The sequence below is a fragment of the Gavia stellata genome, chromosome 2 (genome assembly GCF_030936135.1).
Source record: "Gavia stellata isolate bGavSte3 chromosome 2, bGavSte3.hap2, whole genome shotgun sequence".
NCBI classification, from domain to species: Eukaryota; Metazoa; Chordata; class Aves; order Gaviiformes; family Gaviidae; genus Gavia; species Gavia stellata.
This window is the reverse complement of record NC_082595.1, coordinates 113,062,065-113,083,537: the sequence shown is the minus strand read 5'-3', so window position 1 is coordinate 113,083,537 and position 21,473 is coordinate 113,062,065. Positions and strand designations below refer to the sequence as shown.

The window sequence follows — 21,473 nt, the reverse complement described above, 5'->3', positions numbered from 1 at the left end:
ACCCCACTGCCCACACTGGGATCCCCCCACCCACCGGGACCCCATCATCACTGGGACCCCAGTGCCCACCAGGACCCCTCCATCACCTGGACCCCACTGCCCACACTGGGATCCCACCACCCACAGGGATCACATCATCACTGGGACCCCATCATCGCTGGGACCCCACTGCCCACCAGGACCCCACCACCCACTGGGACCCCACTGCCCCCCAGGACCCCTCCATCACCTGGACCCCACTGCCCACTGGGACCCCAGCACCCACTGGGACCCCATCATCACTGGGACCCCACCAACTGCTGGAACCCCACTGGGACCCCATCATCGCTGGGACCCCACTGCCCCCCAGGACCCCTCCATCACCTGGACCCCACTGCCCACACTGGGATCCCACCACCCACCGGGACCCCATCATCACTGGGACCCCATCATCGCTGGGACCCCACTGCCCACCAGGACCCCACCACCCACTGGGACCCCACTGCCCACCGGGACCCCACTGCCCACAGGGGACCCCGCTGGGACCCCACTGCCCCCCAGGACCCCTCCATCACCTGGATCCCACTGCCCACACTGGGATCCCCCCACCCACCGGGACCCCATCATCATGGGACCCCATCATCATGGGACCCCAGTGCCCACCAGGACCCCACCACCCACTGGGACCCGACCGGCTGTGCCAGGACCCCGCCACCCGCCCACCCGGACCCCTCTGCCCGCCGGGACGCCACAGAGCACAGGAGCGCAGGGAGCGTGGTTTTTTTTTTCTCTTTTTTTTTTTCCTCTTTTTTTCCTTTTTTTTTTTGCACAAAAACAGTACATTTATTCAAGTGTTCTCCAGCACAAGTACATTAGAAAGGAGCTCGTCTGTATTACACTCTTCTGGGCACCAAAGAAAAAAAAAAGGAGGATGGGATGGAAGCGGAACGGACAGACTTTCTACATCTGCTGCACGCATTGACCTTTAATTAGTTCAGAACAGCTATGTCACGAGCAATACTTACACAGATACAACAGAGTGCCGGGCAAGCCCCGCGGGCCAGAACCATACGGTGAAATGCACAGTATTCAGCGGCAATAAATAGAGAAGCGACCCTAAAAAAACAAACCAACAAAAAACAAAAGGAACGAACCGAGAGAGAGAAAAGTAGAAAATAAAAGGGGGGCGGGGGGAAGAGCAGCTGGGGACGCTGGGCCGGGGCGGCCGCGGCGGTGCCGCCGGCGCTGCCAGGAATGTGGCGGTCGGGCGCGGGCTGAGCCAAATCATAGGAGAGGAGGGTACCGAACTCTACGCGTTTATTCCTCGGTATGAGTACATGATTCCCCACAAATAGTTAAGCGTCAGCTACTTCAATGTCTAGGCTAAAACACATGAAATCTCGTTTAGTTTTCAAGTACAAAGTTAAAATGCCTTTTTGTTTTTTGTTTTTTTTTTAATAATAATATATAAGAGTAAAATAATAGTGCTCTTTGAAACTCCACTACAAGAAAACAAAACAAACAGTCATTGTCCAGACAGCAGACTTAATTTAACAATATATATTTTTAATAAAATGTTTTAGCACCGTGTTTGTCACCTACTCCCTCGGCGGATCTTAAGGAATTTAGGCTTTGTTTTTGTTTTCACTCTTTCATCTAGGGCTGTGCAACAAAATTCGTCTGTTTGTTTTAAAAAAAGATGTGAGTCGGGTACGTTAAAAACTGAACTCTTTCCCCAGGCGTCCCCACGGTCCCCACCACCGCCGGCGGCTGCCGCGGAGCTGCCGACGTGCCCCCAGCACCACCGAGCCGAGCCCGGCGCCGCTCCGGCGCCTGTCCAGTTGTGCCGCGACGGGAACCTGCTTCCCGCCGGCACCGGCTCCGGCACCGGCTCCGGCACCGGCCCAGGCATCCCAGCTGCGGGCGCCCGGGGCGGGTGCAGGAGCCGCCTGGCACGCGCCAACGCCGCACCGGGCCGGCACCCTGCGCTGCAGAGCCGGCGGGGACCCGGCTCGCGAAAGGCGCCGCAGGGCCGAGAGGGTCCCAGGGAAGCGCTGCAGGGCTGCGCCGGGCCGGTGCGGCACGGCGGGGCCTGCCGGGACCCCCAAACCCTGCTGCGGGGCCGTGCAGGACCTGCAAACGTCGCTGCAGGGCCGTGCAAGGCTCGCCAATGACGCGGCAGGGCCACGCAGGACTTGCACCCGGCGCTGCAGGGCCGTGCAGGACCTGCAGACGGTGCTGCAGGGCTTTGGCAAGGCTCGCTCCCAGAGCTGCGGGGCCGTGCAGCACTTGCACCCAGTGCTGCAGGGCCATGCAGGGCTCGCAAATGGTGCTGCAGGATTGTGCAGCACTAGCACCCAGCACTGCAGGGCCATGTAGCACTTGCACCCAGTGCTGTGGGCCGTGCAGGACCAGCACCCAGCACTGCAGGGCCACAGCAGACTTGCACCTGGTGCTGCTGCAGCGGCACCTGCAGACAGTGCTGCAGGGCCGTGCGAGACTCGCCAACAGTGCTGCAGGGCCATGCGGGATTCGCACTTAGCGCTGCAGGGCCACGTAGCACTTGCACCCGGTGCTGCAGAGCCATGCAGGACCTGCAGGCAGTGCTGCAGGGCCGTGCAAGACTCGCCTGCGAAGCTGCAGGGCTATGCAGGACCTGCTAACAGCGCTGCAGGGCCACGCAGCAATTGCGCCCGGTGCTGTGGGCCGTGCAGGACCTGCAGACAGTGCTGCAGGGCGGTGCAGGACCCACAGCTGCTGCCGCAGAGCCGTGCAGGACCTGCAAGTGGTGCTGCAGGGCCGTGCAAGACTCGCATGCAATGCTGCAGGGCCACATAAGATTCGCATGCGATGCTGCAGGGCCGTGCAGGACCCGCAGACAGCGCAGCAGGGCCACGTAGCTCCTGCACCCGGTGCTGTGGGCCGTGCAGGACCTGCAGACAGCGCTGCAGGGCCGTGCAAGGCTCACACCTGGCGCTGCTGCGGCAGGCGGGACCCGCGCGCGGTGCAGCAGCCCTGTGCCAGACTCGCCCCAGCGCTGCAGGGCAGCGCGGGATCCGGCCCCGGGACCAAGCCAGAGCCCACAGCGCCGGCTCAGCGCCCGGGGCCGGGGGGGCCGCGTCCCGCCTCGCCTCCTTTACCACCCGGCAAAGCTGGGCCCCGCGGTGCCCCCCACCGCAGCCGCCCCGCGCCAGCTCAGCTCCCCGCGCCGCCCACACCGACAGAGGGGCCTCCGAACCCCCGGTAGCACCAGGCGCAGTGGGGAGGTGTGGGGGGCCCCGGGGCCGCCCCCCGCCTGCCCCCGCCGCCGTCGGTCCCGGCACCTCTCAGCACCCCGGGGCCGCCGGCGCGGCTCGCTGCCAATTAGCCAGCACCCCGCACCGAGCAGCCGGCGGCCCCCGCCCGCCCGCGGGACCCCCGGCACCTTTCACAGTTAGAGAAGAGACGGCGACGGGCCGGAGACCCTCCGGGAGCCTCCCCCGCGCCATAGCACCAGTCCTTGCCCCCGCCGGAGCCCCTCCGCTCCAGCGCCGGGCACAGGATCCGGCCACCCCAGCGGGCACCGGGGATGTGGGGCAACGCCCCTGCACCGAGCCGGACCCACCGACCTCCCGCAGCACCCACAGCTGCCAGACAAGTAGCACCATCCACAGCAATGCCAGCACCTGCCCGTGTCCTGCCTGCACCCTGCCTGCACGCACCACAGCTCCCCTCCGCACCGTCAACGCCGTCACGGCTCCCGGCCCCCTGCGGCCGGGGCTGCCTGCCCTCGACACCGACACCGACACCTCAGCTCACGCGGCATCCCCGCGCCCACCAAGCACCTCGCAGGCACCCATCACCCCAGCAAGGGGGCACGGGGCCACCCCCGGCACAGGGCACCGATGGGGCACAGCTGCTCCAAAACCACGCTCGGACAGAGGAGCGATGCCCCGAGCCGCCCGGTGCACGAGGCGACGCCGCGGGCAGCACCGGGCTCCCGTCCCGACTCACCGGGGCATCGCCCTCCTGCCGACCAGCCCGGCCCCGCGGATGTAGCACCAGGGTCCGGGGACCCGCAGACGTCCCTGTCCCGCGCCGGAAGCGCCCCAGCCACGCTCCAGCACCGCTCCGTCCCGCGCTTGCTCCCCGCCTGCCTTCCGCCCTGCCCGCGCGGCACCGCCACAGCTTTCGGCAAGAGCCTGATTCAGAGCACCCGTGCCCCGCGCCGCCCCGGCAGGCAGCACCTGCAGGCAGGAGCAGGCAGGAGCACCCCGCTGCTGCTGCCGGGTCGGGGGGGGGACAACCAGCACCGGCCCGGCCGGGGACGCCACGTACGCAGAAGAGCACCAGTACGTTTGTGCGCGTCGCGGGCAGGGCGGGCAGCACGGGCAGGGCCGGGCAGGGCAGGGCGGCCACCGCCGCCGTTGCCGCCGCCGAGGGAGGCGCTTCCTTTTAGGACAGAAAAAGGTTATTGCATGACTCGGGATGGAGACGCTTCCCGCCCGGCCGCCGCCCCGGCCCCCTCCCGCGCCGCTCGCTCGGAAAGGCCCGGCACGTAAGGCAACATGGAAGCTGATGTCTCGACTCACCCCGCTGTTTAAAAGCACCATTATGAAGTCAGGTTGTACAGTAGTAACAGTACCTTTTATATATATATATATCTATATCTCATATCTATCATATATATATAAACTGTAAACAAGAGGTAACAGCGGCTTCTAAGATTTGCTTTCTTCAAGGTTTCCTGTGTGGTAGGCACCCAAAATACTGTAGAAAAGGTGTGTGTTGTGGTGTGTGTGTTCTCGGCTTCCCTGCCAGTTGGGTTGGCTCCATATCACCAGTGAACGGTGCTGGTGGAAAAGAGTGAGGCTCAGTTGCTGGGCGTTGCGGAGCCGGCCGAGCGCCTCCCTGCCGCTTCGCGCTCCCCCCACGCTCGCCGGGCCGGCGGCCGGGCCCCGAGCTCGGCGCGCGCTCGGCGCAGACGGAGCGGGTCTCCTTCGCCTCCGCCTCTCCCGGCTGGGGTTTCCCGCTGCCGTTTCCCCTCCTCCGAGAGCAGAGCTGGCGACGGCGTCTCGTCTCGCCCGCTGCTCCGAGAAGCAGAAACCAAACCAACAGAAAAACCCAGCCAGAAAAGAGCGGAAAATTAAAAGGTTACCCAAAAAAAAAATGGTTTTGGTTTTTTGTTTGTTTTTTTTTGTTTCGTTTTTGTTTTTTTTTTCGTTTTCGTTGGTTTTTTTTTGTGGTTTTTTTTTTTTAAATAGGCTAAAAGCTGAACATTGGAAATTCAGGAGAGGACACCGAACCCTTTCGCTCGGGGAGACGTGTGCCGGGTTCCCGACGGGCTGCGAAATCCCGTCTCTCTTCTGGGTGCTGACTCTTCTCTCATTCCGTGTTTTCAATCCTCTTGGCATGGATGGTTTTGTTTCTGACTTGCTCTGTGTCACCAGTTCCTGTCTGTCTCTCTTAAACGCAGGCAAAGTATTCCTTCAGGGGAGCAAAGAGGTGGCGGATCACCGGCACGCTCCAGGATCTGCCGAGCAGTCTCTGCCGGGCCAGGCGGCTCATGTTGGACACGTCTGTGTAATGCACCGGGAAGCCGAAGACCCTGCGGGCACACGGGGCGGGGGGACAACGGGGAGCGGGGTCAGGGGGGTGCCGGCCCCGAGGGACGCGGCGCTGCCGGCCGCCCCCGGCGCGTGCGCAGCCCCGCGGTGAGCCCTCGGCCAGCCGCGGTACCTCTCCATCTCCGTGCACCACAGGATGTCCTCCTTCTCGTTCATGAAGACGGGGAAGTGCTGGTCCTTGCCCTGCTTGATGGAGTTGGAGCGAGTGGTGATAGTTCGCACTTTGCTGAACTGCAAGAGGCACAGGCTCGTCACGCTGGGGGGGGCGGGATGAAGCCCCCCGGCACGCCGGCCGGGCTGGCCGCAGGCAGGCAGGGCGACCGCGGGCGGGCAGGCTGGCTGTGGGCCGGCGGTGCTGCCCAGCGCCAAATCTCGAGACTCCCCATCCCGGGGTGCCGGTGCCACCGCCACGTCCCTCCTGCACCCTCACGGGACCCCTCCCCTGCAGCCCAAGGGGTGTGGGACCACTGGGGGCGGCCGCGGGACCCCACCGCCCCCTCGGCCGCGCTGTCCCCGGTCCCGCCGGCCGCGTCCCGTGCGCTGGGGCTGACCTTTGCTATCCTGCCGTGCTCCAGGCACTCCTGCAGCTCCAGCTTATCGTTGACTGTGGACGCGAGTGGCCTGGGGGAGAGAGTCAGGGTGGACGCGGGGTGGCAGCGCCACGTCCCCGTGTCCCCATGCCAGCACCTGCGTGGGCGCAGGGCAGCTCTCCAGCCAGGGTTTGCGGGGGGCACTGGGCGGCCGAGGCTGTTTTGGGGGGCTGCGGCAGGCGATGGCGAGAAGCAGCCCATCCCGGTGGGAGCCTGCCCGCGGCCACCAGCTGCGTGCCTCCACGGCCCCCATCCAGGAGGGGCACGGAGGGGACGCACGGAGGGGACGGAGGGCCCACCAGCACAAGGGAGCAAGGACAGGACCAGCCCCCTCTGCGGGGTGCACTGCTCTGGGCTTTTGGGGTGTGCTGTCACCCAGTGCCACCTTGTGAGCCAGCCCCCCCTGCTCTCGCGCAGCACCAGCCGGGGCAGGGGACCCCCAGAGCCACACCGGGGCCCGGGAATGACCCATGGGCCCGTCCCTTTCTGCAGCCCCCAGCAGCGCCCTCCCGCCCGGTGCCGGAGCCGGGGCCGCCGGCCGCCCCAGCCCCGCAGCAGGCAGGGCGACAGGCAGGCAGGCACCGCAGGCAGGCGAGCGGCTCAGCTCCGGGGCGCTCTCACCAACCTGTTCATCCCGGGAAGGTTCCCCCAGAAGTACCGTGCCCTGTGTGCTGCAGACACTTCTTTGGCATCAATCATGACGGGGTTGGACTGCAAGAAGGGAGAAGGGGAGAAGTCAGCGGGGCTCAGCAGCCCGCGGCGGGGGCAGGACCCTTGGGGTCCCTGGGGCCAGGTCCGGAGGGCGGCGACACCCTGGCACTCACCTCCAGGAAGCGCGAGATGTCCCTCTTGTCGCTCACCCCCATGGCCACCACGTTCTCGAAGAGCCAGAAGAAGGGCCGGTCGTCGCCCTCCTTGGGCCGGGCTTCGTGGAGCAGGCGGTAAAACTCGAAGAAGAGCCGCCCGGTGCCCTCTGGGCAGGAGAGAGCGAGAGGGGCTGGTGTCAGTGGTGGGGGGCCAGCGGCAGCAGCGGGGGGCCGGTGGTGGGGGCCAGCCCCAGCCCGGTGCGGAGACACCTACCGTAGAGCCCCTTCCTGGCCGGGTTGACGATGGAGAGGTCGTTGCAGGGGCTCCCCCCGATCACCAGGTCGAAGGGGCCCCACTCCTGTATCTGCAAGAGGGAGAGTACCCGGTGAGCCGGGCGCCGGTGCCGGATGCTGCCGCCTGCTCAGGGGACAGTGTGCCTGCCGGGGGGGACGCCTGGACACACGGCAGGGGTGGATGGTGGCCGAGCTCCCCGGCGGGGTGGTGAGGCCATGCTGGCGAAGCCCAGCGCACGGGGAGATGCAGGACAAGGGACCGGACCCATCTCGGGGACCCAGGGCTGAGCACTGGGACGCTTTGGGGGCACCCTGCAGGGAGGGGGGAGGCGCGGGGGGCCGGCGGGCAGGACGTACGTGTTTCTGGGTGACATTTCGGACGTCCCCGACGTACATGATCTTGCCCTGGTGCCTCACCATGCCCACGGTGATGGAGTCCTCGCACACCTCGGAGGCGATGTAGCGGTCCACCTGGATGCCCAGGTCCTTCAGCACCAGCAGGCCTGCGGGGAGCGGGGCCGGGGTGGGCGGCACGCGGACAACGGGCCCCCACCCGTCCTATCCTGTCCGTCCCCGGCAGCACCACCATCCCCGTGCCATCCCCCTCCCCTGTCAGCATGGACCCCCCAGGGCCTGGGGCAGAGGAGACGGTGGGTGCTGCCCACGGGAACACCCGGCCGGGGATCCCGCAGCCGGCGCAGGTCTGTCCGTGCACCGCTGACACCCCGATGGGTGCAGGACCACCCTGCCCCGAGGCTGGACGGTTGTGGGGTGCAGGCAGGCTGCTCGCCCCACTCCCTTCTGCCCCCCACACCGGTCCCAAACACGCCCCAGGGAGGGTCCCTATGGGGGCTGCCGGGCCAGGGACCCCCACCCACCTGTGGCGATGCCGTCGAAGAGCGAGAGCACCCGGATGGGCTTCCTCTTCTCGGCCGGCACCGGTGGGTACACCTTCGGTGGGTCCTGAAAGCCACGGGCGGGTGTCAGGCAGGGAGGGGGGACATGGGGCAGCGGGGAGGGGGGACGGGGGGGTCTTTCCACAGGGACACTCACAAACTCCTGGTCGTGGTTGTTGGCGAAGAACATCTGGAGGCGCGAGGGCCAGTCCTCCCGCCGCCGCAGCAGCCCGTAGACGCCCTTATGGCCGCACATGTAGCAGTTCCAGGGGTCCTCCTTGATGGCCGCCTGGGCCGCCCCCGGGCCCACCAGCAGGTCCACGCACTCCACGCAGAAGCACCTGGGAGAGCCGGGAGCCGGTGTGAGCGGCGGGGCTGGGTCCGGCGCCCCGGGCAGCATCCCCGCCACGGGATGCTGGGGACTCAGCGCATGTGGTGGCAGGGGACGGTGCCCCCGGCACGGCCACGCTGCCTGTGCTGCCCCAGTGGGACTATGGCCAGGCTGCGGCTGTGCCCCTCGAAGACTGGCAGCTGGGACCTGCGGCGTCACCGAAACCTCCCAGCCCCACACCAGAACTGGCATCACCAAAACCTCCCCAGCGCCAAGCCAGGACTGTGGTATCACCAAAACTTCCCAGCCCCATGCTGGGACTGGGGCATTGCCAAACCTCCCTCAGCCCCACGCCAGGACCAGGGCATCACCAAGACCTCCCCAGCCTCACGCCAGGACTGGGGCATCACCAAAATGACACAGTGGGACTGTGGCACCACCAAAACCTCCCAGACCCGTACTGAGACTGTGGCATCACCAAAATGTCCCAGCCCCACCCCAGGACTGGCATCACCGAAACCCCACGACATGACTGTGGCATCACCAAAACCTCCGCAGTCCCATGCCAGGGCTGTGGCACCACCGAAACCTCCTCAGCCCCATGCTGGGACTGCAGCCTCCCCAAAACCTCCCTAGCCCCATCCCACGACTGTGGCATCACCGAAACCTCTCCAGCCCCACACCAGAACTGGCATCACCAAGACCTCCCCAGCCTCACGCCAGGACTGGGGCATCACCAAAATGACACAGTGGGACTGTGGCACCACCAAAACCTCCCAGACCCGTACTGAGACTGTGGCATCACCAAAATGTCCCAGCCCCACCCCAGGACTGGCATCACCGAAACCCCACGACACGACTGTGGCATCACCAAAACCTCTGCAGTCCCATGCCAGGGCTGTGGCACCACCGAAACCTCCTCAGCCCCATGCTGGGACTGCAGCCTCCCCAAAACCTCCCTAGCCCCATGCCGGGACTGTGGCATGACCGAAACTTCCCAGCCCCACACCAGGACAGTGGCATCACCGAAACCTCTCCAGCCCCATGCCAAGACTGTGGCGTCACCGAAATCTCCCCAGCCCTACGCTAGGACTGTGGCTTCACCGAAACCTCTCCAGCCCCATGCCAGGACTGTGGCTTCACCGAAACCTCCCCAGCCCCATGCCAGGATGGCAGCCCCGGACCTGCAGCAGTTGTTGTTGCCGCACATGAGCACCTCGCGGCCGCCGCAGCAGATGGTGCAGTAGGACTGGTAGCCGTCATCATCGTACTGGTACGCGCACTCCAAGAAGCAGTTCTGGGGGAGAGCCAAGGCGTGAGCGCGGTGCGGCCCGAGCCCTGTGCTGGGATGCTGCTGCGAGGCCGGGCACCCTGCGAGGGCACCGGGGCAGCTCCTGGCAGAGGGGCCTGGCAGGGAGACCTCCGGGACAGGGTGTCTGGGGGGACCCGGCCGTGCCCACTCGCCTGGCGCTGGGGCTGCCTGTGCCATGCCGTACCTTGCAGTTTTGGCACATTCCTCCGATAAATAGAGGGTGCTCCAGGGTCACGTTGAGGCTCCCGCAGGAGATGCAGATGTCTGGGGGGCAGGAGGGGAGACGTTACCCACAGAATCTGCCACCCCCCAGCACCGGGGCAAGCCCAGCATGTGGGGAGCAGCCCGACCCCGAGCCACGTCCTGCTGCCACCCCCGGCAAACGCTCACGCCCCACATCTGGCTCACACCGGCTTCGCCCCCTTAGCTGGGGAGTGGCAAAATCCTCCCCGAGCCCCAAACTGCCGGCACAACCGGGACAGCCACCACAGTGCGATGGGGACCAAGCCAGGGGACAGCGGGGCAGGACTCCCACCGCCTCCCCGGCCCCCAACAGCCCCCCCTGCCCTGCCTTGCTCCATGCCCAGTGCTGGTGACCCCAGCCTCGGGCAGTGTCCCAGGGGTCCCCGCCACCGTCCAGGGCAGCCCACCATCATGGCTGCCGCTGTCCCTGCTCCCAGCCAGGCTGAGGGATGGGACAAGCCCGTCCCCTGGCCCCCTGGGCCCCCCCTGCCCCTCTGAGCCCCCTCTGCCTTCCGGGTCTGCAGCCAGAATTGTTGTCCGGCTGGGGAGGGACCCTCCACCCCAGCCCCAGCCCCAGGGGCAGGATGCGCCCCAGCCCCAGAGCCGGGCATTGCCCCACACTCACCTTCGATGTTCCTGCATTTCTGCCGGACCTCGTAAACAAGCCGCTCTGGGGAGGGAGAGAGGTGTCAGGGTGGGGGGGTCCTGCCCGATGCCAGCCCTGCCCCAGCCAGGTCCCCTCCGCGCAGCCCCGCGGGGGGGCGAAGGGAGGGGACCCCAGGAAGGTCCCCGATGGAGAAGGGGGGACCTCGCCCAGAGCAGCTTTCGCCCCCCCTGGCCCCCCGTGGTGACCATGGCCCTCCCGGCACTGGGACCGAGCCCTGGCAGGGTCACGGCCAAGCAAACCCCCGCGGAGGGGGGTGTGTGGGGCCACCCCCAGCCTGTACCTCGGGTGCGCTCATCGATGATCTCCTTGACCTTGGGCTTCTCCGTTGTGCTTTTCCTGGGTTTTTTGGCGGGTGGGGGCGGTGCGTAGGCGGCCGCTTCCGGCTCTACCCACATCTCCGTGTAAACTTCTTTGTAGGGGTTTCGCTCCTCTGCAAGGGGTGCGCAGGGTCCCGTCAGCGGGGAGCCCCCCAGGACCCGCCAGCCCCACGGCGCTTCCTCTGTCCAAGCCCACGCTGCCGCGGGGACGCCACAGCCAATGGCTGGCGGTCCCCGGGGGACACTCGCCAGGGCCACCGAGGGGGTCCCCATCCCGCGAGCAGGGCCCCGCGCCTCCCCCCACTCACCTTCGGGGGGCTCCAGGCCCTTGGGGCCGGAGGGCTGGAAGCCGCCCAGAGCCCACTCAATCATCTGCTTGTTCTGGATCTCCACCACCTTGGAGGTGTCCGTCTCGTCGTTCTCGGGGCACGCCGGGAAGATCTTCCCTGCTCTGCTGCTCGCCACCTGCCAGGGAGCCGCGGGCCCGGCCGTCACCCACCCGCCCACCCTGCTGAGGGGGTCCCCATCCTCAGCCCCCCGCTCCAGGCTGCTCCAGACGCTGCCCGCGTTGCCCAGCCAGGCAGCCCCCAGCCCCAAAGGGACCTACACGGTCAGACTCCCCCACACTGCCCCAGGAGAAACCCCCAACACCTCCCAGCACTGCCAAGAGACCCCCAGAAAGCCAAGACCCCCCCCAGCATCACCCCACAGGGACTTCAGCAACTCCCCAGAGACCCCAACCTCCCCCCCAGCTTCCCCAACAGACCTCCAGACACCCCTGGCTGGGACAGGAGATTCCCAGACACCCCCAAAATCTCCTGAAGGAGTCCCCCAGGTCCCCCACCCTGTGCTCTCCAGGACGCTGCTGGGTGCAGGAGGCGAGGCAGGGCCGGACCTGCTCGGGCACCAATGTCCCCCCCCCCAACCTCGGGGGGCCGGGGGGCCGGTGCCAGCCCGCAGCTGGTGCCGCTCACCTGCAGCACCTCGTAGATGGCTTTGCGGTACATGGGCTGCTTGTTGTAGGTGGCCTGGTGGAAGGCGCTGGCGAAGGAGCTGAGCGGCAGGAGCTTCTCCACGCAGACCTGGGAGACGGGACGCGGCCGTGAGCTGGGGGGGATGCCCGGGGACGGGGGGGCTGCCCGGACCCCCACCCTACGGGTGCCACTTACCACCGAGAACTTGCCGTCCCCAAACCACATCACCCAGCGGGTGCCCTCGGCCGCCCGGCTCCGTCCCGTCATCCACCAGGAGACGATGCGCCCGGGCCACCAGGAGAAGCCGCGCAGCTTGCCCCACACCAGCTCGCCGATGCCGAAGCCCCGGCCGTCCTGTGCCGCGAGGAGACGGGGGGGAAGGTCAGAGGCCAGTGGGGAAGGGGTGCTCGTGTCCCCGGGGGGCAGCGGCCCCGCAAACCCCCCCTGCCCCGGCTGGTCCTGCCCTCACCTCGTACTCGGGCTCGTCGTCAGCCGACTTGGAGGTGTTCTTGTCGACGGCGTCGGCCACCACTGGCTCAGGCGTGGTGGCCACGTTGGGCGAGGCGGGGTCGGTGGGCTGCTGCGAGGCGGGGGGGCTGGCCTCCTCCTCCTTCTGGGGCTCTGCCCGCGGCGTCTCCTCCACCACGTTCATCACGGCGATCACCTTCGCCTTCTTCTCCGCCTGGCGGGGGGAACTCCGGTCAGGGCTGCGGGGCATCGCTCGCCCGGCGCCCCGAGATGCGGGCAGGGTGCCCTGGGCCAGCCCGGCTGGGGGGGCTGCACTCTGGCACAGCCCTGGCAGCCCCCAGGGCAGACCCCCCCCATGTGTCTCCGGGCACATGGGGAGACCGTGTGTGGCCTGGGGTGCTCCCCTTAGCTCCCGTGCCTCAGTTTCCCTCCGAGGCTGGGAGGGGACGGCTCGCGGTGTTTGCAAAGCTGCCGGGGGCGGCTCTGGGGGAAAGAGGGGGCAGCCGCCCCCCCCCCCCCAAAGGGCTGCCCCTGCTCTGCCCCCCGGGGGGCTGTCCCCGCTCCCGGCCGGGGGACCCCCAGGACGCGGCCCCTGGCCCCCAGCCAGGCCAGAGGGGCCATGGCACCAGGCCCGGAGCCCCGCCGCCCCCCAGCCCTCCCCGCCCCGTTCCCGGCCCCCCCGAGCCCCTTCCCCTTCCCGGGCAGAGCCCGGCCCGCAGCCCCCCCGGCCCCTCGCAGCCCTGGAGCCCCCCCCCGGCAGCCAGGGCCCCCCCGGCACCCCCCGGCCCTGGCCCGGGACCCCCCCCGGACCCCTGTCAGCCTCTCCGGGCCGCCCGGTGCCCCCCTCGGGCCCGCCCCGCCCGGGCGCCCGCTGTCCCCGGGCCGAGTGTGCTGAACTGCGCCGGCCGGGCCGGGAGACGCTGAGCTGGGCCGGGCCCCGGGGCCCAGCCGGGACACCGAGCTCCGCCGGGCGGGGACCGGCCTTGCGCCGCGGCGGGGAAGTGCCGGGCTCAGCCGAGCGGGGCCGGGCCGGGCCGGGCCGCTCTCCCCGCGGTGGCCACCTACCCATGCGGGCTGGGCGCCGCGGCGGGCCGGGCCGAACCGAGCCGAGCTGAGGCGAGCCGGACTGGGCCGAGCCGGGCCGGACTGGGCCGAGCGGAGCCGAGCCGAGCCGAGCCGGACTGAGCCGAGCCGGACTGAGCCGAGCCGGACTGAGCCGAGCCGAGCCGAGCCGGGCCGGACTGGGCCGAGCGGAGCCGAGCCGAGCCGAGCCGAGCCGGGCCGAGCCGGACTGAGCCGAGCCGAGCCGAGCCGAGCCGAGCCGGGCCGAGCCGAGCCGAGCCGGGCCGAGCCGGGCCGAGCCGAGCCGGGCCGAGCCGGACTGAGCCGAGCCGAGCCGGGCCGAGCCGGGCCGAGCCGAGCCGAGCCGAGCCGGACTGAGCCGAGCCGGGCCGAGCCGAGCCGAGCCGAGCCGAGCCGGGCCGAGCCGAGCCGAGCCGAGCCGGTCCGGGCCGCGGGGGCAGCCCCGGCGGTTCTTTGTCTGGGATCCCCCGGTCACATGGTGCCTCCCGGCCCGGCTGGTTGGCTGCGCCGGGGAGGGGCCGCGCGGCGCGGAGGGGACAGCCCGGCCCGGCCCCCCCCGCCCGGGCCTCGGCGCGGCTCGGCTCCGCTCGGCAACTCGGGTCGGCTCGGCTCCGCTCGGCTCGGCTCGGCTCGGCTCGGCTCGGCTCCGCTCGGCAACTCGGCTCGGCTCCGCTCGGCAACTCGGGTCGGCTCCGCTCGGCAACTCGGCTCGGCTCGGCTCGGCTCGGCCCCGCTCGGCCCCGCTCGGCTCTCTCACCGTGGCTCGGTCCCGTCCGTCTCGGCTCCGGTGCCTCCCGCGCTCCGGTCCCGTGCACTCCTGCTCGGCTCAGCTCGGCTCCGGCCCGGCGCCCCCCGGCACTCCCCAGGCCCGGCCCCGGGGCCGAGGTCGGGCGGCAGCACGGCGCTGGGGGGGTCCCGGTCCCCCGGGCCGGACCCCGCGGAACTCACCGGCCCGGCGGCAGCGATCCCGTCCGGGCTGGGCTGGGCTGGGGCGGCCTCCCCGCCGCGGGGCCGCTCCGCGCCGCCTTTTGTCCCGGGGCCGCGGCCCCCCCCGGCCCCTTTGTGCGGCAGCGCGGCGGGACGGGGCGGGGGGGCGGCGGCGGCGCCCCGGGGGGCCTCGCCCCGGCACGGCAGGAATCCGCCCGGGGGGCGGGGGGCCCGCCGCCCCCCCGGCCCGGCCCGGCCCGGCCCGCCGCGCTGGCACCGGGCGGGACCCGCGGCCCAGTGGGCCCCGGTTGGGGCCGGGCCGGGTGCTGCGGGCTGGCACCGGCCCCGCCGCACCGGTTCAGCCCGTGACGGGCGCTGCTCGGGGAGCAGGCGGCCCAGCTCGGCCCGGCGGCACTGCGCTGGGAGCGCATCACCCAGTTCGGCCCAGACCCCCACGGCACTGGTCTGGGAGCGCATCACCCAGTTCAGCCCAGACCCCCACGGCACTGGTCTGGGACCACATCACCCAGTTCAGCCCAGACCCCCACGGCACTGGTCTGGGACCACATCACCCAGTTCAGCCCAGACCCCCACGGCACTGGTCTGGGACCACATCACCCAGTTCGGCCCACTGGTGTGCACCCACATGGCACTGGTCTGGGACCACATCACCCAGTTCGGCCCAGACCCCCACGGCACTGGTCTGGGACCTCATCACCCAGTTCAGCCCAGACCCCCACGGCACTGGTCTGGGACCACATCACCCAGTTCAGCCCAGACCCCCACGGCACTGGTCTGGGAGCAAATCACCCAGTTCGGCCCAGATCCCCATGGCAGTGGTCTGGGACCACATCACCCAGTTCAGCCCAGACCCCCACGGCACTGGTCTGGGACCACATCACCCAGTTCGGCCCAGATCCCCATGGCACTGGTCTGGGACCACATCACCCAGTTCAGCCCAGACCCCCACGGCACTGGTCTGGGACCACATCACCCAGTTCAGCCCAGACCCCCACGGCACTGGTCTGGGACCACATCACCCAGTTCAGCCCAGACCCCCATGGCACTGGTCTGGGAGCGCATCACCCAGTTCAGCCCAGACCCCCACGGCACTGGTCTGGGAGCGCATCACCCCGTTCGGCCCAGACCCCCACGGCACTGGTCTGGGACCTCATCACCCCGTTCGGCCCAGACCCCCACGGCACTGGTCTGGGACCTCATCACCCAGTTCAGCCCAGACCCCCACGGCACTGGTCTGGGAGCAAATCACCCAGTTCAGCCCAGACCCCCACGGCACTGGTCTGGGAGCAAATCACCCAGTTCGGCCCACTGGTGTGCACCCACATGGCACTGGTCTGGGACCACATCACCCAGTTCAGCCCAGACCCCCACGGCACTGGTCTGGGAGCAAATCACCCAGTTCGGCCCACTGGTGTGCACCCACATGGCACTGGTCTGGGACCACATCACCCAGTTCAGCCCAGACCCCCACGGCACTGGTCTGGGAGCACATCACCCAGTTCGGCCCAGACCCCCACGGCACTGGTCTGGGACCACATCACCCAGTTCGGCCCAGACCCCCACGGCACTGGTCTGGGACCACATCACCCAGTTCGGCCCAGATCCCCACGGCACTGGTCTGGGACCTCATCACCCACTTCAGCCCAGACCCCCACGGCACTGGTCTGGGACCACATCACCCAGTTCGGCCCAGACCCCCACGGCACTGGTCTGGGACCTCATCACCCAGTTCAGCCCAGACCCCCACGGCACTGGTCTGGGAGCAAATCACCCAGTTCAGCCCAGACCCCCACGGCACTGGTCTGGGAGCAAATCACCCAGTTCGGCCCACTGGTGTGCACCCACATGGCACTGGTCTGGGACCACATCACCCAGTTCAGCCCAGACCCCCACGGCACTGGTCTGGGAGCAAATCACCCAGTTCGGCCCACTGGTGTGCACCCACATGGCACTGGTCTGGGACCACATCACCCAGTTCAGCCCAGACCCCCACGGCACTGGTCTGGGAGCACATCACCCAGTTCGGCCCAGACCCCCACGGCACTGGTCTGGGACCACATCACCCAGTTCGGCCCAGACCCCCACGGCACTGGTCTGGGACCACATCACCCAGTTCGGCCCAGATCCCCACGGCACTGGTCTGGGACCTCATCACCCAGTTCAGCCCAGACCCCCATGGCACTGGTCTGGGAGCGCATCACCCAGTTCAGCCCAGACCCCCACGGCACTGGTCTGGGAGCAAATCACCCAGTTCGGCCCAGACCCCCACGGCACTGGTCTGGGACCACATCACCCAGTTCAGCCCAGACACCCACGGCACTGGTCTGGGAGCAAATCACCCAGTTCGGCCCAGACCCCCACGGCACTGGTCTGGGACCACATCACCCAGTTCAGCCCAGACCCCCACGGCACTGGTCTGGGACCACATCACCCAGTTCAGCCCAGACCCCCACAGCACTGGTCTGGGACCACATCACCCAGTTCAGCCCAGACCCCCATGGCACTGGTCTGGGAGCGCATCACCCCGTTCGGCCCAGACCCCCACGGCACTGGTCTGGGACCACATCACCCAGTTCAGCCCAGACCCCCATGGCACTGGTCTGGGAGCGCATCACCCCGTTCGGCCCAGACCCCCACGGCGCTGGTCTGGGACCACATCACCCAGTTCGGCCCACTGGTGTGCACCCACACGGCACTGGTCTGGGACCACATCACCCAGTTCAGCCCAGACCCCCACGGCGCTGGTCTGGGAGCGCATCACCCAGTTCAGCCCAGACCCCCACGGCACTGGTCTGGGAGCAAATCACCCAGTTCGGCCCACTGGTGTGCACCCACATGGCACTGGTCTGGGACCACATCACCCAGTTCAGCCCAGACCCCCACGGCACTGGTCTGGGACCACATCACCCAGTTCAGCCCAGATCCCCATGGCACTGGTCTGGGAGCGCATCACCCAGTTCGGCCCAGACCCCCACGGCACTGGTCTGGGACCTCATCACCCAGTTCAGCCCAGACCCCCACGGCACTGGTCTGGGACCACATCACCCAGTTCGGCCCAGATCCCCACGGCACTGGTCTGGGAGCAAATCACCCAGTTCGGCCCAGACCCCCCACGGCACTGCTCTGGGACCACATCACCCAGTTCAGCCCAGACCCCCACGGCACTGGTCTGGGACCACATCACCCAGTTCAGCCCAGACCCCCACGGCACTGGTCTGGGACCACATCACCCAGTTCGGCCCAGACCCCCACGGCACTGGTCTGGGACCACATCACCCAGTTCAGCCCAGACCCCCACGGCACTGGTCTGGGACCACATCACCCAGTTCAGCCCAGACCCCCACGGCACTGGTCTGGGACCACATCACCCAGTTCGGCCCACTGGTGTGCACCCACACGGCACTGGTCTGGGACCTCATCACCCAGTTCAGCCCAGACCCCCACGGCACTGGTCTGGGACCACATCACCCAGTTCAGCCCAGACCCCCACGGCACTGGTCTGGGAGCAAATCACCCAGTTCGGCCCACTGGTGTGCACCCACATGGCACTGGTCTGGGACCACATCACCCAGTTCAGCCCAGACCCCCACGGCACTGGTCTGGGAGCAAATCACCCAGTTCGGCCCACTGGTGTGCACCCACATGGCACTGGTCTGGGACCACATCACCCAGTTCAGCCCAGACCCCCACGGCACTGGTCTGGGAGCACATCACCCAGTTCGGCCCAGACCCCCACGGCACTGGTCTGGGACCACATCACCCAGTTCGGCCCAGACCCCCACGGCACTGGTCTGGGACCACATCACCCAGTTCGGCCCAGATCCCCACGGCACTGGTCTGGGACCTCATCACCCACTTCAGCCCAGACCCCCACGGCACTGGTCTGGGACCACATCACCCAGTTCGGCCCAGACCCCCACGGCACTGGTCTGGGAGCACATCACCCAGTTCGGCCCAGACCCCCACGGCACTGGTCTGGGACCACATCACCCAGTTCAGCCCAGACCCCCACGGCACTGCTCTGGGACCACATCACCCAGTTCGGCCCACTGGTGTGCACCCACACGGCACTGGTCTGGGACCTCATCACCCAGTTCAGCCCAGACCCCCACGGCACTGGTCTGGGACCACATCACCCAGTTCAGCCCAGACCCCCACGGCACTGGTCTGGGAGCAAATCACCCAGTTCGGCCCACTGGTGTGCACCCACATGGCACTGGTCTGGGACCACATCACCCAGTTCAGCCCAGACCCCCACGGCACTGGTCTGGGAGCAAATCACCCAGTTCGGCCCACTGGTGTGCACCCACATGGCACTGGTCTGGGACCACATCACCCAGTTCAGCCCAGACCCCCACGGCACTGCTCTGGGACCACATCACCCAGTTTGGCCCAGACCCCCACGGCACTGGTCTGGGACCACATCACCCAGTTCAGCCCAGACCCCCACGGCACTGGTCTGGGAGCACATCACCCAGTTCAGCCCAGATCCCCACGGCACTGGTCTGGGACCACATCACCCAGTTCGGCCCAGACCCCCGCGGCACTGGTCTGGGAGCAAATTACCCAGTTCGGCCCAGACCCCCACGGCACTGGTCTGGGACCTCATCACCCAGTTCAGCCCAGACCCCCGCGGCACTGGTCTGGGAGCAAATTACCCAGTTCGGCCCACTGGTGTGCACCCACATGGCACTGGTCTGGGACCACATCACCCAGTTCAGCCCAGACCCCCACGGCACTGGTCTGGGACCACATCACCCAGTTCAGCCCAGACCCCCACGGCACTGGTCTGGGACCACATCACCCAGTTCAGCCCAGACCCCCACGGCACTGGTCTGGGAGCAAATCACCCAGTTCGGCCCACTGGTGTGCACCCACACGGCACTGGTCTGGGACCACATCACCCAGTTCAGCCCAGACCCCCACGGCGCTGGTCTGGGAGCGCATCACCCAGTTCAGCCCAGACCCCCGCGGCACTGGTCTGGGAGCAAATTACCCAGTTCGGCCCACTGGTGTGCACCCACATGGCACTGGTCTGGGACCACATCACCCAGTTCAGCCCAGACCCCCACGGCACTGGTCTGGGACCACATCACCCAGTTCAGCCCAGACCCCCACGGCACTGGTCTGGGACCACATCACCCAGTTCAGCCCAGACCCCCACGGCACTGGTCTGGGAGCAAATCACCCAGTTCGGCCCACTGGTGTGCACCCACATGGCACTGGTCTGGGACCACATCACCCAGTTCAGCCCAGACCCCCACGGCACTGGTCTGGGACCACATCACCCAGTTCAGCCCAGATCCCCACAGCACTGGTCTGGGACCTCATCACCCAGTTGAGCCCAGACCCCCACGGCACTGGTCTGGGAGCAAATCACCCAGTTCGGCCCACTGGTGTGCACCCACATGGCACTGGTCTGGGACCACATCACCCAGTTCAGCCCAGACCCCCACGGCACTGGTCTGGGACCACATCACCCAGTTCAGCCCAGATCCCCATGGCACTGGTCTGGGAGCGCATCACCCAGTTCGGCCCAGACCCCCACGGCACTGGTCTGGGAGCACATCACCCAGTTCAGCCCAGACCCCCACGGCACTGGTCTGGGACCACATCACCCAGTTCGGCCCAGACCCCCACGGCACTGGTCTGGGACCTCATCACCCAGTTCAGCCCAGACCCCCACGGCACTGGTCTGGGACCACATCACCCAGTTCGGCCCAGATCCCCACGGCACTGGTCTGGGAGCAAATCACCCAGTTCGGCCCAGACCCCCCACGGCACTGCTCTGGGACCACATCACCCAGTTCAGCCCAGACCCCCACGGCACTGGTCTGGGACCACATCACCCAGTTCAGCCCAGACCCCCACGGCACTGGTCTGGGACCACATCACCCAGTTCGGCCCAGACCCCCACGGCACTGGTCTGGGACCACATCACCCAGTTCAGCCCAGACCCCCACGGCACTGGTCTGGGACCACATCACCCAGTTCGGCCCACTGGTGTGCACCCACACGGCACTGGTCTGGGACCTCATCACCCAGTTCAGCCCAGACCCCCACGGCACTGGTCTGGGACCACATCACCCAGTTCAGCCCAGACCCCCACGGCACTGGTCTGGGAGCAAATCACCCAGTTCGGCCCACTGGTGTGCACCCACATGGCACTGGTCTGGGACCACATCACCCAGTTCAGCCCAGACCCCCACGGCACTGGTCTGGGACCACATCACCCAGTTTGGCCCAGACCCCCACGGCACTGGTCTGGGACCACATCACCCAGTTCGGCCCAGACCCCCACGGCGCTGGTCTGGGAGCGCATCACCCAGTTCAGCCCAGATCCCCACGGCACTGGTCTGGGAGCAAATTACCCAGTTCGGCCCACTGGTGTGCACCCACATGGCACTGGTCTGGGACCACATCACCCAGTTCAGCCCAGATCCCCACGGCACTGGTCTGGGAGCACATGACCCAGTCCAGCCCAGACCCCCACGGCACTGGTCTGGGAGCACATCACCCAGTTTGGCCCAGACCCCCACAGCACTGGTCTGGGAGCGCATCACCCAGTTCAGCCCAGACCCCCACGGCACTGGTCTGGGAGCACATCACCCAGTTCAGCCCAGACCCCCACGGCACTGGTCTGGGACCACATCACCCAGTTCGGCCCACTGGTGTGCACCCACACGGCACTGGTCTGGGACCACATCACCCAGTTCAGCCCAGACCCCCACGGCACTGGTCTGGGACCACATCACCCAGTTCGGCCCAGACCCCCACGGCACTGGTCTGGGACCACATCACCCAGTTCGGCCCAGACCCCCATGGCACTGGTCTGGGACCACATCACCCAGTTCGGCCCAGACCCCCACAGCACTGGTCTGGGACCACATCACCCAGTTCGGCCCAGACCCCCACGGCACTGGTCTGGGACCACATCACCCAGTTCAGCCCAGACCCCC

At 67.9% G+C, this 21,473-nt stretch overlaps 1 protein-coding gene across 1 annotated transcript in view; it reads right to left on the bottom strand.

The window, feature by feature from the left end:
• Positions 1-4,946: 4,946 nt before the first annotated feature.
• Positions 4,947-21,473, bottom strand: part of DNMT3A (DNA methyltransferase 3 alpha) — a 48,556-nt gene continuing 32,029 nt past the window's right edge. Inside the window, exons 6-22 of the mRNA XM_059827855.1 lie at positions 12,485-12,697; positions 12,211-12,369; positions 12,016-12,123; positions 11,350-11,506; positions 11,005-11,154; positions 10,683-10,727; positions 9,999-10,078; positions 9,687-9,799; positions 8,329-8,512; positions 8,154-8,238; positions 7,633-7,778; positions 7,256-7,346; positions 7,000-7,148; positions 6,801-6,886; positions 6,137-6,206; positions 5,698-5,816; positions 4,947-5,566 (exon numbers count right to left, since the gene is read on the bottom strand). Of these exons, the coding sequence (XP_059683838.1) occupies positions 5,425-5,566; positions 5,698-5,816; positions 6,137-6,206; positions 6,801-6,886; positions 7,000-7,148; positions 7,256-7,346; positions 7,633-7,778; positions 8,154-8,238; positions 8,329-8,512; positions 9,687-9,799; positions 9,999-10,078; positions 10,683-10,727; positions 11,005-11,154; positions 11,350-11,506; positions 12,016-12,123; positions 12,211-12,369; positions 12,485-12,697 (2,097 nt within the window). The 3' untranslated portion in view covers positions 4,947-5,424. The remainder of the gene's footprint in view (positions 5,567-5,697; positions 5,817-6,136; positions 6,207-6,800; positions 6,887-6,999; positions 7,149-7,255; positions 7,347-7,632; positions 7,779-8,153; positions 8,239-8,328; positions 8,513-9,686; positions 9,800-9,998; positions 10,079-10,682; positions 10,728-11,004; positions 11,155-11,349; positions 11,507-12,015; positions 12,124-12,210; positions 12,370-12,484; positions 12,698-21,473) is intronic.